We start from the raw sequence: 14,756 nt of genomic DNA, 5'->3' as shown, positions 1-14,756 counted from the left end.
TAGCCATTCCACCAAAATGGTGGAAAGAGCATTCCATTGGAATGTCATTCCAATACTTTAAAATGCAACCAAACAAAGGAATGAAATGAAAGTTATTTCCTTTCCATTCCATTCCATTTCATTACCTCCAACCAAACGCCACCTTAAGTTTTGTGAAAAAGCCCCTATTTATGGGGAATTACCCCATATACTATTTTTAACTTTTTTTTTTTTTTTTTCAAATTTACAGTTTGGGTTTCTAAAGTGGTTGCAGCACTAATTGCATTAGGGGTTTCTATACGATTTTTTGTTGCAATTTAAGTTGCAGCGCTAGTTGCAATAAAGATTTTTATGTAAAATTTCGTAAAAATATAAAAAAAATATATATATATATTTTGAAGTATAAAAATGAAAAAATCCTATTTATTTTTATTAATTTTCTGTATGAACTATTTATTTTCGTATAGACTTCATATTTTCCCAATATTGTACTTATTTTTTTCATATAAATTCCAATAATTAATTTTTATTTTTTTGTCAGGTTCCAAATAATCTAGTTATTTATTTATTATTTATTATATTTTGTATGGAACAATAAATTTAATCTAGTTAATTAATCAAATAAAACCAATCTTATTTTCAGCCACTACTACCAGTAGATACTCATCTGATCATCGAAATGAGAATATAGGAGCAATCTCAATTTCATCAACGGCCAAGATAATAACACGTGGCATACCATCAAGGAATAGGGCCCACACGTGCTCACGTGTATAATTCAAATCCCGGGATTTACAGCCACTGCCGATGAATCGATCTCATCTCACTCCACACCACACCACACCACTCCACCGCCTTTCTCTCTCATCTCTCTTCTCTCTTCCTCTCACTCTTACAGAGTCCTGAAATGTACCCAAACATAGATTCGCCCCATTTTCACTCCTCCATTCCTATTGGTCAATTTATTATTTATTTATCAAATCATTAAATCGAAACACTGTTTCTCTCTTCCACCGCCTTTCAATCGAAACACTCTTACTGTCTATAAATTTCTAAAACCCAACCACACCAGACTGTTTCTCTTTCCCTTGCCCTCCAACATTTCTTCTCTCTCTCACTCACTCATCCTTTGTTAGGGTTTTTTCTCTTTGTATGCATTTTCTACTGACCTGTGGAGATAAAAGTGTTAATGGCGGCGAGTTCCAGAGGTTTCGCGACTCAGTTCGATTTCAAACTTAGGCGGTTCGCCTTTCTTCATCATTCACCGCATCGGAGTAGTAGCAATGGTTTGGAGTTGAGGAAGCGGAAGAGAGTTAGTTTTGAAGTTGACCGAGTTGGAGTTACTAGTCGAATCGGATGTTGCTGTTCTGACTCGGTGGTTCCGATTAGGAGAGCGACCAGGCCAGGGAAGAGCGTTGAGAAGAACGAAGAATGGCGATTTGATCTCAAGAAAGCCCCTCGCAGAGTTCGAATCCAGGCCACTTCTCCTGCATTGCCTTTTGCTTCTCCTCAGTACGTTCCGATCTTTCTTTTCTTTTTCTTGTTTTGATGATCATGATTGGGATTCTTGCTTACATTTAATTTAGTTGATCTTAGGTATTTTACTTATCAAGAACGATATACTTAGTCTAGTTTGAAGAAAATCTGTGATCAGTTTAGTTTTTGGATCATACAGTATTCAATGTTAATGCTACTTTTGTCTAAAAGTTCATTTAAATAGAAACGCAGTCTGGTATAAATTTCGTTTTAGAACCACAGGAAGAACATTGAAGATTTGTAAAAGTGAAATCATAAGCAATGATGTAAACCTTGTGTTGCCAGCGAGGGTAGTTAGATGTTTCTGAAAAAGATACTTTCAAGATGCGATTTATGACCAATCTTTATTCAATTTTCCATTTTTTTATCCCCCGTGATTACTGCAGATATCGTTTTGACTCTAAACAAGAAAAATATTATCCTCGATGTAGCCCGAGGAATTCTGGTCCACAGTCCCGAGACAGTCCACCTAAAAGAGGTAATTTATAATATATTTCAAAATAACTAGAAATAGACTTTAATTACTATCAGTGTATGCTATTGGACTTAAACCCTAGGAACTTATTTCATGTTTTGCATTTATAAATTTATTTGATGGTCATTTGATGCTTGCTGATGCCTTCCCTGCAGACACTGGTATTGCAAATGAGAAGGATTGGGGCATTAGTTTGTTAAACGAAAATGTCAATGAGACTGGTACAAATGAAGATGGCAGTACTTGGTACCGAGAAAGTGGAGAAGACTTGGGAGATAATGGGTTCAGATGCAGATGGACAAAGATGGGTGGTCAATCTAACGATGGATCTTCAGAATGGAAGGAAACGGTATGATTTGATCTGTCTTATTGGTATTATTAAGCTATTGTTTTTAAAAAGAACCAACATCCACTAACCCCATTTTCAAGTTCAAAATTAAATGTCTAGAGGATAAATTGAAACTGATAATTACTAACTTTTTAAAGTCTACAAATGCAACTGGTAGTTACTTTCTTGTTAGTAGATAAAACCAACATTAAAATACTACGATCAATGGAACTTAGTTCCTAGCCCCTAGAAGAAGAGGATATTGTTTCCTAATCTGATTTTGGATTTTCAGTTGCATATAGTTTTTGGTTTAAACTTCCATATAATTTTTTTGCACAGGTAAAATTATCACTAAAGCTTATATAAGGGAATTATATTTATATTTTACTCCCTTTTGAAGTTCACAGTTGACTTGTTACATGAAATTGAAGAAGGAAGTTCCCTGTATTCTCACTTAAAAACTGTCTTCTATGGAAGAAGTTTTCTCTCTATCTCTATGGAATGCGAAACAGTCATTTCATTTTTACTCTTTTTTCTTCTTCTTTTATGTGGGTCTTTTTAAGAATTTGCATGCTTCATGTAATCCAAGCTTTTAAAAGTTTGGTGTAATATGAGAAGATCACATTCCTTTATTAGTTTTTATTTGTGGTAAGCATTAACTTTTGTTGATTCACCAGTTTTCTTTTCATCGTGCAAATGAAAGGTTCTATAGTTCTACCGATGTGTGTACCTTTAAGAATACCATTAGTCAATTGTCATCATACTCTAATGCTTACGATATTATGCTGTGTTCCTGTTATGACCAAGCGGTTGCAATGCACTTAATGTAGATTGGGTAGGCATCTACTGCTGATATGTATACCTGTAATAATAAGACATCATACCTAGTCAATCGCCATCGCATTTCTAATGCTCATTACATTAACATTGATTATATGACCATATTAAGTATCACCAGGTGGATGCATTTAATGTGGATTTATTGATCTCATTGACAGTGGTGGGAGAAAAGTGACTGGACCGGATTCAAAGAGCTAGGTATTTATGCTTCTCATTCTATGTGTTCTGGTTTATATTCCATTTATTTGGTAGTATTGAAACTGTGAACGCGAACTTGTAAGGGTTATTTTTATCATTTTATTTATTTGCCTCTTTTTTCCCTTTTCTTTTGTACAAGCATTTGTGTGTCAATATTTCTGTCGGCATTTTATATGATAACGCTATTTTTGTCATTTGATCTATTTTTGCCTCTTTTCTTCCTTTTTGTACAAGCATTTGGGCATCAATATTGCATCCCATATATTTTTATGATAAAATCTTTGACTTTTTTTTAACTACAATTGACGTGAAATTTTGAACCCATTGAACTAAAATGGTTACACTATGGTTTATTTATGTAAGAGAAGTAGAGCGTATTATTACTGAAAAATTAGGTTTTTTCGTTCTGTTAACCATACATTTCATATTTGAAAATACTTTAATGCCCAAGACCACATGTAGAAAAATCTGTTATCTATTTGCATCACACATGCTTGTGTTAAGTCAGTTCTCAGTGATATTTATCTTTTTCATAGGTGTGGAGAAATCAGGTAGAAATGCAGAAGGAGATTCATGGTGGGAAACATGGCAAGAAGTACTTCATCAAGATGAATGGAGGTTGTTTACTGTATTTAATAATCTTTCAACATTTTGAGATATTAACTACTTTGTTTTTGCTTTTTTGCCCAATGTAACTATTTAGATTACTTCTTGCTGTTCTATGATCTTCCATGCTCTCGAAGATTGGATTTGATTTTCTCCTTTGTCGGTTTTTCCGGTTTTCCCCAGTGTAACTATGTAGTTTTTGATCTTGCAAGTACTACATTATGGTATTGCAGTAATCTAGCAAGGATTGAGAGGAGTGCACAGAAGCAGGCAAAATCAGGTTCAGAAAATGCTGGATGGTATGAGAAATGGTAAGCTTATGCTTTAGAGGATGACATTTGTACGCAGTTCACTTGAGCAATTATGACACGCCTAGGTATAGTAATATTGATGGAATGGAAAATTTGGATACAGGTGGGAGAAATATGATGCTAAAGGCTGGACTGAGAAAGGAGCACATAAATATGGTAGACTTAATGAACAGTCATGGTGGGAGAAGTGGGGAGAGCATTATGATGGAAGAGGATCTGTTCTCAAATGGTCCTCTTTTCTTCTGCTTTTTTTCGTTTCCTTTTTTAGTTTTTTTAATTTGTTTAGCAGTTGTGTTGCGTAATCCTATTATACATTGGAATTATTCACTGGGAAATTGGTATATTGTCAGTATTAATGTTTCTGATTTTTGTTCACTTAATAACCTTTTCAGGACAGATAAATGGGCCGAGACCGAACTTGGGACTAAATGGGGTGACAAGTGGGAAGAGAAGTTCTTTGCTGGCATCGGTTCTAGACAGGGAGAGACATGGCATGTATCTCCCAGTGGTGAACGTATGTCAATTCTTGTACTTTCGAGCAATAATGTTTCTTTCGAGCAATAATGTTTAATTATGCTTCATAATACTTATTGCATGATCTGTGAAACATTCTCTATTTATAATTTTAATTTTCTATGGTCATTAATGATTACGTTACTCACTGTTAGTATTAACCACCCAAGAATATGCATTCTGAACTTTATTTAATGAGGATTTACATAGGGCGGTTTCTGTTATTGGTACTTCAGCATTCTTTCTTGTCTCCATCCGTATTTTATGCTATATTGTTATGTTTTTTGTCAATATATAGATATCTTAGTAGAACCTTTTCACAAATCTCTGGGATTTTTTCTAACTGATGACTTGTTTTTACCTTTCTGATGTTTAGGTTGGTCAAGGACATGGGGAGAAGAGCACTTCGGAAATGGGTACGGAAACCAAACTATTGTTTCTATTAACTTACTAGTATGAAACGTTAGTTTCCATATGAATTTAGATGATTATTATGAAATGTCACTGTTCTTATTATGTGGTAATCTCTTCTCGCTTTTTTCTTTTCTTTTAATCAGTAAAGTGCACAAATATGGGAAGAGTACAACAGGTGAAAGCTGGGACATTGTTGTCGACGAAGAAACTTATTACGAGTAAGAATTTGACTTTTTCTTAGTCAAGTAATGTTGGTTATTGGGTGACTTGTGTCGTCACAGTTAGTAATTGTGATTTGTGTCAACTTTTTTTTTTTTGAATGAAAGGGCTGAACCTCATTATGGATGGGCTGACGTTGTGGGTGACTCGAGCCAACTGCTATCCATCGAACCCCGAGAAAGGCCACCTGGTGTCTTCCCAAATCTAGACTTTGGGCCGTCTACACCTCCTGAGGGATTCCCCCCAACATGATGAAATCCTTTTTGGGTTAGATTGTTAAGAAATTACTTTTGCCATCCCCTTTGTGTAATCGTTGAAATTAGTGCAATTGCAATATTTTGATCTCAATTTTTTCATTCTTTTAATTGGTCATTCCTTAGGATCTGATGGTAATATTCTGAACATTATCACCTGCATTATTTCTTTCTGGATAACAATGAAGTACTTTGTGACTCAAGGAATTTCGAAATGTTTTTTTTTTTCAAGCTTTACTGCGTTAATGTGGAATAGGATGGGAGGAGTTTATTACTTTAACAATTGTTTTTTATGTTGTCCACTATGGGCAAGAGATGGAAATGCCCCTAGTTTGTGGGTAACTGCGTATTTAGGCTGCATTATTTGTTTTGGGAAATTTGAGTTTCCATTCCTAAATGTGTCTCTTCCCTTTTTCCCTTCTTCCCTTCCTACTCTCTCTTTCTACCAGCCACCACCACCGCTATTACCAAGAGCAGCGACCACCACCGCTACTACCATTTACTAAAAAATATTGGAGTTGGTTGTTTATATGCACGTAGTTTGTTTTTAACAGATCTATCTAATTTTTCAGTTTTTTGAGATATGTGACGATATTTTACGATATATTTGCGCAAATCAAATTTGAGGTTAGAGATTGTGTTTTGTGATAAAATTTGACTTTTTACAATGTGTCTAAAAAACTAAAAGCTTTGAGTGTGATTTGTTAATACGAGGCGTAAAAAATACACAAAAGGTTTAACTTTTTAGTTAAACATCGTGAAACATTTGGAACTATCACAAAACGTCTACAACTTCAGATTTGAACTATCACAAAACATTGTAAAATATTGCGAAAAATTAGATAAAAAAAACGCAGAAAATTCAAAATTCGAAATGTAATTTTTGGAAAAAAAATTAACAAAACATAGGTAGATATGTGTAGATTGTTAAAATCAAACAATATACATATAAATAATCAATTTCAACAACATTTTTTAAATTAAAAGCACTTACTTTTTTTTTTGGCGAATGGTGGTGATGGTGGTTGTTAGAAAGAGAGAAAAGGTTAGGAAGATAATGGAAGGGGTACTTTTGGTAGAATGAAAAATAATAGCATAAAATTTTAAGGGGTGTTCTATTTGCACCCTACAAAATTATAAATACACCTCATTATTAAAAATATATAAACTTAAATAATTTTTAAAAATTACTCTTAATATTTTTTTTAAAAAAAAAATTTCTTACATTATTTTAAGTTAATTTCAATACTTATTTTAATTTCATTTTCATATTTTTTTTTTCTAACTCATGTATATTTATTTTTATTTTTTTTAAGAAAATTTCATATAATTTTTTTCATAATATTTAAAATATAATTTAATTTTATTTGCTAGGTATATTTTTTAAGAATATGAATTGGAAGAAAAAAGTTAAAAAAGCTTAGTACAATATAAATTTTATATAAAATAAAAATTATTAAAATGGGGCATTTTTAGAAATTTTAGGGGTGTAAATAAAATTTCTCAATTCTAATGTGTATTATGGGGGAATTATTTTGTTATATGGGGCACATTTAAGCATGCAAACTTAAATGGGATTATTTCACAAAAACATAAAAACAACAAAAAAATTACTAAAATACGGTTTCATGAAATTTTAAATATTTTTTATGATTTTTTTTATTTTATTTACAGAAAATATGGTCGTTTTATGTTGTAATCTTGTTAATTTGTTGTTGATTTTTTGTTATATGTATGTTATTTTTTGTTGTTATTTTTATGTAGTTTTCTTGTTAATTTTATGTTGTTTTCGTATTATTTTTTTGGAAAACCGTAAAAATGTAAAAAAAAAAAAAAAATTCTTTGAATGTAAAATTATAATTATTTTATAAAAAATAGTGCGTTATGTAATTATTTCAACTTAAATTTCCCAAACATTGGACTAACAAAAGGATTTAGAGAAATAGGCCTAATCATTATTAACACCTTCACAAAAACTAATGAAAAATCTAGAAGCAATTATAATAATAATATAATAATATATATTATGATTTCTTGTTGTTTTATTTATTTTATTTTGGAATGATACTTTTAAAAATGATGTCTTCTTTTTGTACTTATTTTGTTATTTGGTAGTGTATTTTGGATTGATATAATTTTTTTAAATGGTGGATTGATATAATTTAGAGTGTATAGTTTGTTGTTTTTCTGATGTCTATTTGTCATTCTGTAATTCATTTTTTATTAATACAGTTTCGGGTAGCTTGTTATTTTTACACTAGGTAATTAGATAAATCTTAGAAAAACCATAAAATAGAAAAATGACAATACTAAAAATGATAGAATGTCATGTCACATACCCCAACAATACAATTATATAGATTATATATATAATATATGTAAATAGATTAAAGAGGTTTTGTTTATTTATTTTAAAGAACGACAAAAATAGATATACAATTTCATTGCTCTTAAGAGTAATTATAAATTTATAAAATTGCTATGAAATATTATTAATATTTTTTTGAGGATGCCACCTAAACTATATGGTGATTTCCTTTTTTTAAGGTATTATCACTATTTTGTTATGAATATATGATATTTTTTTGTGTTTAATAAATAAAAATTAAATATATTTATTTTTTATAAGGAATGCCAATAATTTTAAATAAAGGGAGTTCTATTTACGCCTCATAAAATAATAAATATATCCCATAATGAAACACAATGGGATATATTATATAGGATACGGTTACATTGATCAATAGGAACATGTAACAAAAAGGAATTAACTAATTGTTGTAACATAAAATATAACAACTAACTAAACCATAACTAACTCTAATACCCCCCCCCCCCTCAAGTTACACTCGGCTCTTTGAGAGTTAACTTGTCTCTAAACTTGGCAAACTGAACTTGTGGAAGTGGTTTAGTCAATATATATGCTGTTTGGTGATCAACTGAAAGATGTCGAATATCGAGTGTGTGATCAAGGACTTTGTCCCTAACAAAGTGAAGGTCCACTTCTATGTGCTTGGTTCTTTGGTGAAAGACACGATTGGAGGCAAGAGATGTGGCTCTTAAGTTGTCACACCAGAGTATGGGACAGGAGTGAAGTTGAATATTGAGTTCACTAAACAGTGACTGAATCCACACAAGCTCGGTGGTGGCAAGAGCAATAGCACGATACTCTGATTCTGTACTTGAGCGTGCCACCACTATTTGTTTTCGAGAGCTCCACATGATGAGATTTCCACCAAGGTAGACACAATAACCAGAAGTTGAGCGTCGATCTTCTATGGAACTCGCCCAGTCAGCGTCTGTGTAGGCAGTGAGTTGAAGAGTGGCAGCTGGTCTGAAGTGAAGGCCATAATTTATGGTGCCTACCAGATATCGAAGGAGCCTTTTGCAAGCAAGCCAGTGTTCATGGGTGGGGCTCTTGAGATACTGAGAGAGCTTATTGACAGCAAAGGAGATATCTGGCCGTGTGAGGGTCAGATACTGAAGTGCTCCAATGAAACTTTTGTAGAGAGTTGGGTTGTCCATTGGAGTGCCTTAGGTAGCTGATAACTTGGTGTTTGGACACATGGGAGTGGGGGTTGAGGCTGCTGCATCCATGTTGGTGCGAGTTAGTAAGTCTGAGGCATATTTTGCCAGTGTAAGATAAATGCCAGACTGGTTTCGAGTGACTTTGAAACCCAGAAAATACCTTACTGGGCCGAGATTTTTTAAAGCAAATTGTTGATGCAGTTGGGAGATGAGTTGATGAATAAAGGGAGCATCTTCACCCGTGAGTAAGATATGATCAACATAGATTAAGAGAAGAGTAAGTTTGCCTTTCTTTCTTAGAAAAAATAGGGAATTGTCAGCCTATGAGTTGTAGAATCCCCATTGCTTAAGGGATTGTTTGAGCTTATCAAATCAAGCTCGAGGGGCCTATTTTAAGCCATAAATGGCTTTGTGTAGGTTGCAAACATGAGTAGGATATTTCAGATCTTTAAAACCTGCTGGTTGTGCCATATAAACACACTCTTGTAGATTCCCATTTAAGAAAGCATTATTAATATCTATGTGTTGTATTGGCCAATTTTGAGTAGCTACTAGAGAGAAAATTATTCGTACGGTACATGGCTTGATTACGGGGCTAAAAGTCTCAAAGTAATCAAGGCCAAGAGTCTGTTGGAATCCTTTGGCAACAAGCCTAGATTTGTATCTGTTAATGGTGTTGTCCGGGTTGTATTTAATCCGATGAACTCACTTGTTATCAAGAACTGTCATCCCATGTTGAAATGGAACAAGACTCCAAGTCTTATTCTTAACAAGACCAGTTATTTCAGTTTGTATAGCACCAAACCGGAGAGGATCTTGAAGGGCAACTTTGAGTGTCTTTGGTTCAATACTGATATTTGAGGACTGTAAGGGCTTTGGGCTTATGTATTCCAGCTTTGGGCTTTGTAACCATGGGGTGCTTATTGACAGGTTGAGAAATAATGGATGGATGAGTTTGTGTGCTGTCAACTGAGTGAATAAATGGTTTGGGTTCATGATCATTTGATGATGGTGAGATACTGACAGAGATTGGTACAGTGGAGTTGTTTGTTGCGGGTAGTGGAGATGGGGGATGATTAGTAGTATGAAGTGGGGGTGAAACTGGGTTTGTGGCTTGGGAAGCAATGATAGGGGTGGTGGTAAAGGAATTTGGAAGGCATGTGATTGGTTTGGTGGTGAGGTTGTGGGAACAGTAGGTTGTTTTGGAAATAGTGTGTTGTATGGAAAATGGTGTTCATTAAACTTGATCGTTCGTGCTATATAGACTCTACCCGAGGGATGCATACACTTGTAACACCCTAAATAATTAGGCACGCTACTCAAAATACTTATGGAATCCTAATCCCCTAATTCGGGATTACTAATCAAAATAGCGCAGAATTTAAACTTTTAAATTAAACGGAGTGAAAATAAAACTTGTAATATATTTAAACTTTTAAACGGTTGGGATCCCAAAAATATTTATAAACTTTATTACAAGTCATTTTTCTTTCTAGCCGACCTAAGCGGCAAATCAGAATTCAAAAGTTCAACACTGATAGACCCTTAACCCGCTTGGTCTGATATGGCTTGAACATGTACATTCCTCGCCCTGCTCCTGAAACTCATGGCTGATCAGCCAATGCCTTACCCTTTCCTGCACAGTAGAGCACCTGTAAACCAAGCCCAACAAGACAGTATATAGCATAACAATAATAATATGCTCATCATACTATTTAAACAATAATGTCATTCATATATGTCTGTGTGTCACAGACCTGCATGTTACACTCACATGCCTATTTATGTCTACGTGGCGTAGACCTATGTGTTGCGCTCACACATCTATTTATATCTACTTGGCGTAGACCTACGTGTTGCTCTCACACGTCTAATTACAATAAGGCCCTAGAATAGTTCATCTCGGTTCTGATTACCGAGTCCAACTTGATTATGCCTTGAACGCATAACCTTTAATCTCAATATGTATAACACATAATTAATGGTGCCACTGCACCATTGGTCTATCTACTGTAGACCTGCATGTTATGCTCACATGCCTATTTATGTCTACATGGCGTAGACCTACGTGTTGCTCTCACACGTCTATATACAATGAGGCCTTAGTAGGGTTTACCTCAGTTTTGATTACCGAGCCTAACCTGGTTATGCCTTGCTTGCATAACCCTATTCTTATATATACGTAATCCATACATTACGTTCTTTCAATGGTTTATCCTGGTGATATATACCAGGTCTAACCCAGTTATGTCTCATACACATAACTTTTAACATACATGCGTGTATTCAACATTTACTACAACATATATAATCTTAGGGTAATAACCCTAACTTACATACTAAGTAACCACTCATACAATACACTTCTATATACTCAGATAATATTTACTAAGAGCGTTAACCCTAACTCATGCTTTCACTGGATTCATAATATCCTAGGGTAATAACCCTAGACCGCATTAAAATTTACTCAAGGTACCAACTTACCGAGTCTAGCTTAATTATGCCTTAAGCGCATAATTCATAATCTCAATATATACATTTATCCAACATGGCATAATATTTTTGTTGGAATTTATTTTACCAGGAACTTAGATCTACTCACAAGTATGTCGATTTAACAACCTAAATATTAACTTCTAAAACGATAAACAAAACACATAAAAAGTTAAGAAACCTTACAGTGATGGCAGCGAAATAATGTGTCTCCTTCCACTCAGATCTCTAACCCTTAATTCCTGTCCGTCGCAGAGTATAATCAAGATCTGAGCCCGAATGTTCTTCAGATGGATGTGATCCTTCACAATCTTCCAATCTATGATTGAGGTACTGTTTGCTGTGTGTGGGTACTTCTCTCTCACAAAGGATTTCGAATTCTCTCTCTCTCTTTTCTCTCTTGATTTCGTGTGTGAATAAAGCATGCAAAGGGAAGAGAGGAGGGCTGCTATATATAGGGAAAAGGGAAGCTCAACTTTCCAAAATAAACAGTTTCCTCTTTTACTGAGTAATTGATTAACTGCCTTATTTGGTATGATCCACCACTTTCCTATTACTGCTAGGTTTAGGTTAGCAATTACTTGGCAATTAAAAATTGAAAATAATAATTGGGAAACACACAATAGTGGCCGGCCATGGTGTGACTTGGGCCTCACTTGAGTTTTGCAGTTTCCACAATTTTATTTCTATTTTTTCAAAAATGTCATTTTTCCAATTCTAACCATTTAAATGCCAAAACTAATTATTTAATAACTAAAATAGATTATTAAATAATATTGTCATTTAATATAATTATTAATTAGACATACAAAGTCTCTTAATTAATAAATAAACCTAAAAACCCTTTTCTTTACAATTTCATCCTTACTTAGTGAGAATTCTCAAATTAGACACAGTCTAACTTTTAGAATTATAATTGATTAATCATAAATCAATTATAGAGTCTTACAAACAGTATGGTCTCAACTAGAATGGGGACCATGGATCTATATTGCTGAGCTTCCAATAAGTTGAACCGAATTTACCAAGTAAATCCTTAACTTATTAATTTCTTGTTGAATCCACTCTTAGAACTTGGAATTGCACTCTCAGACTTATATAGAGCATATTATATGTTCCACGATATAGATATGCTATCTCATATAACCATTGTTATAATCTTAATGTGATTAAAGATCCTCTATATAAATGATTTACATCGAGATGGGATAAATTTACCGTTTCCACCCCTCAATGTATTTGGCCCCTTAAAACACTTAGTTACCTGTAAATGATGTTTTAGTGATCTAATATATAGTCACTGAAATAAGAGCTCATCCATTTACTTCCATTTAACGAAGCTCGAAGGGAATCATCACTTGACTTCTATACACCAGTAGAAGCTATAGATTCCATATTTATGTTCAGCGCTCCCACTCAATCATACTATCATGTTCCCAAAATATACGTATCACCCTGACCCAAAAGTAGGCTTAACTAATAAATCAAAGAACATGAATAGCACTCTTGAGATTGAGCCTAAGCATATCAGGATTTAAATTCTTTTAATCTAAGATCAACTTCTGATATTGACTTGGAAAGATACAACGAAAAGTTTATAATATCTTCGACCAAGTTCAATATCGGTCCAGTCCAATGTATACTCCATACATTTGAAACTAGTATACTTTACCAATGTCCTGGAAAGAACATAACACTTACTCCAAGTGTAAGTATACTTCATCACTGATTATCACATCAGTGTAAATCCAAAACACTGATGAACAGGGACTTAGTCTTTTGAATCATATAATCACAATCACATTCCACTGTATTGACAATACTGTAATTGTGAATGAATATATGTTCTGGACTTAACTGATTTTGTGCATATATTAAATATGTATATTAAACCATAAACATGAAAAATACATGTTAACATAAATCACTTCAAAATTCTAAATTGATAACTAATCAGATTGTAATGGGTTTTATTTAGGGCACAAAACCCAACAATTTATACAACATATATCACTAGGGTAATAACCCTAGGCTATTAAACCGCTCATTTTAGGGTAATAATCCTAATCCCGGTTACTAAACTTTCATGCATATCATTCACAATATAAGCGCCACTGCATATACTCTACGTGCTAATCACTGTCTTACCTATTTTCCAGCAATAAAAAGAGATTTCGAATCCCCGGGTGCTCCTGATCAGGTGCCGGTAATCCTAGTCTCACAAATCTGGGATATTTCACACTTAGGTTAACCCCTGGTTCCACACTCATAAAATTCAATCATGGCATTTAAAATTCAGATAATCATACAGAGCTCAGAAAGAGCTTTCCAACGATATAAAGAACTCCCAAATCAGAGTTCGGAATCAAAAGTTATGCATTTTCAAAGTTTCAACACAAACTGCCCAAAAATCACGTGGGCGGGCCGTGACATGCCCAAACCATGCCGCGACACCTGGGACAAAACCCAGGTTCCACCAAAAGGGGCGGGCCGCGGCATGCTAGAACCCAGAAAACCAGCAGCCCTTCCACGAATTTCAGCAAGAAAACTCAATCTTTCACTCCAATTTCTCAACCAAACCCACAAATTAACAAATATAGTTGCTAGCAATCAACAAGGAATTTAAATTCATGCTCCAAACATTAATTCAAGCCATAAACTTAAAACTTTAAACTTCTCAAACAACACAAAGATCATGCATAACAATGGCACTTTAAGCTCTTGAACAAGAGCTTCCTCTCAACAACTCAAATAAATTCCAGCCATGAAAACATCTCAAAAACACATTGGCTCAAGTTAAAAATCACCTCCAAATTCCCAACTAAAGCTTAATTAAAATTCTAAGCATCAAACAAACAAAAATTTATGCAATAACATGCTCAAATTAACTCAAGAACACAAACATGCATTTACAAGATCAAAATCACAAATCCAAGCTTTTTTTTCCAACATAAAATTCAGCAAGAGAATTCAGTTAAAAATCTGGAAAAACTACCTCAATTCCTCCACACTCTAGTTCCAAGCCTCCAAACACAACTTCACAACAATCAAGCTTGATT

The 14,756-nt window shown here is 33.9% G+C and overlaps 2 protein-coding genes across 2 annotated transcripts; one reads left to right on the top strand and one right to left on the bottom strand.

Moving 5' to 3' along the window:
* Positions 1-777: 777 nt before the first annotated feature.
* Positions 778-5,876, top strand: LOC115713930 (protein EARLY STARVATION 1, chloroplastic). Its single transcript, XM_030642416.2, has 11 exons — positions 778-1,491; positions 1,902-1,993; positions 2,146-2,339; positions 3,317-3,356; positions 3,893-3,974; positions 4,196-4,273; positions 4,377-4,502; positions 4,666-4,787; positions 5,163-5,202; positions 5,344-5,418; positions 5,527-5,876. Exons 1-11 carry the CDS (start codon positions 1,169-1,171, stop codon positions 5,669-5,671), a joined length of 1,317 nt encoding a protein of 438 aa, XP_030498276.1. The 5' UTR covers positions 778-1,168; the 3' UTR covers positions 5,672-5,876.
* Positions 5,877-8,511: 2,635 nt separating this feature from the next.
* Positions 8,512-9,198, bottom strand: LOC133032325 (secreted RxLR effector protein 161-like). Its single transcript, XM_061106233.1, has one exon. The coding sequence runs from the start codon at positions 9,196-9,198 to the stop codon at positions 8,512-8,514; it is 687 nt and encodes a 228-aa protein (XP_060962216.1).
* Between the last annotated feature and the right edge of the window lie 5,558 nt (positions 9,199-14,756).

Source organism: Cannabis sativa, chromosome X (assembly GCF_029168945.1).
Source record: "Cannabis sativa cultivar Pink pepper isolate KNU-18-1 chromosome X, ASM2916894v1, whole genome shotgun sequence".
Lineage (NCBI taxonomy): Eukaryota > Viridiplantae > Streptophyta > Magnoliopsida > Rosales > Cannabaceae > Cannabis > Cannabis sativa.
Note: the sequence above shows the minus strand (reverse complement) of the source record. Positions and strands in the feature narration are given on the sequence as shown.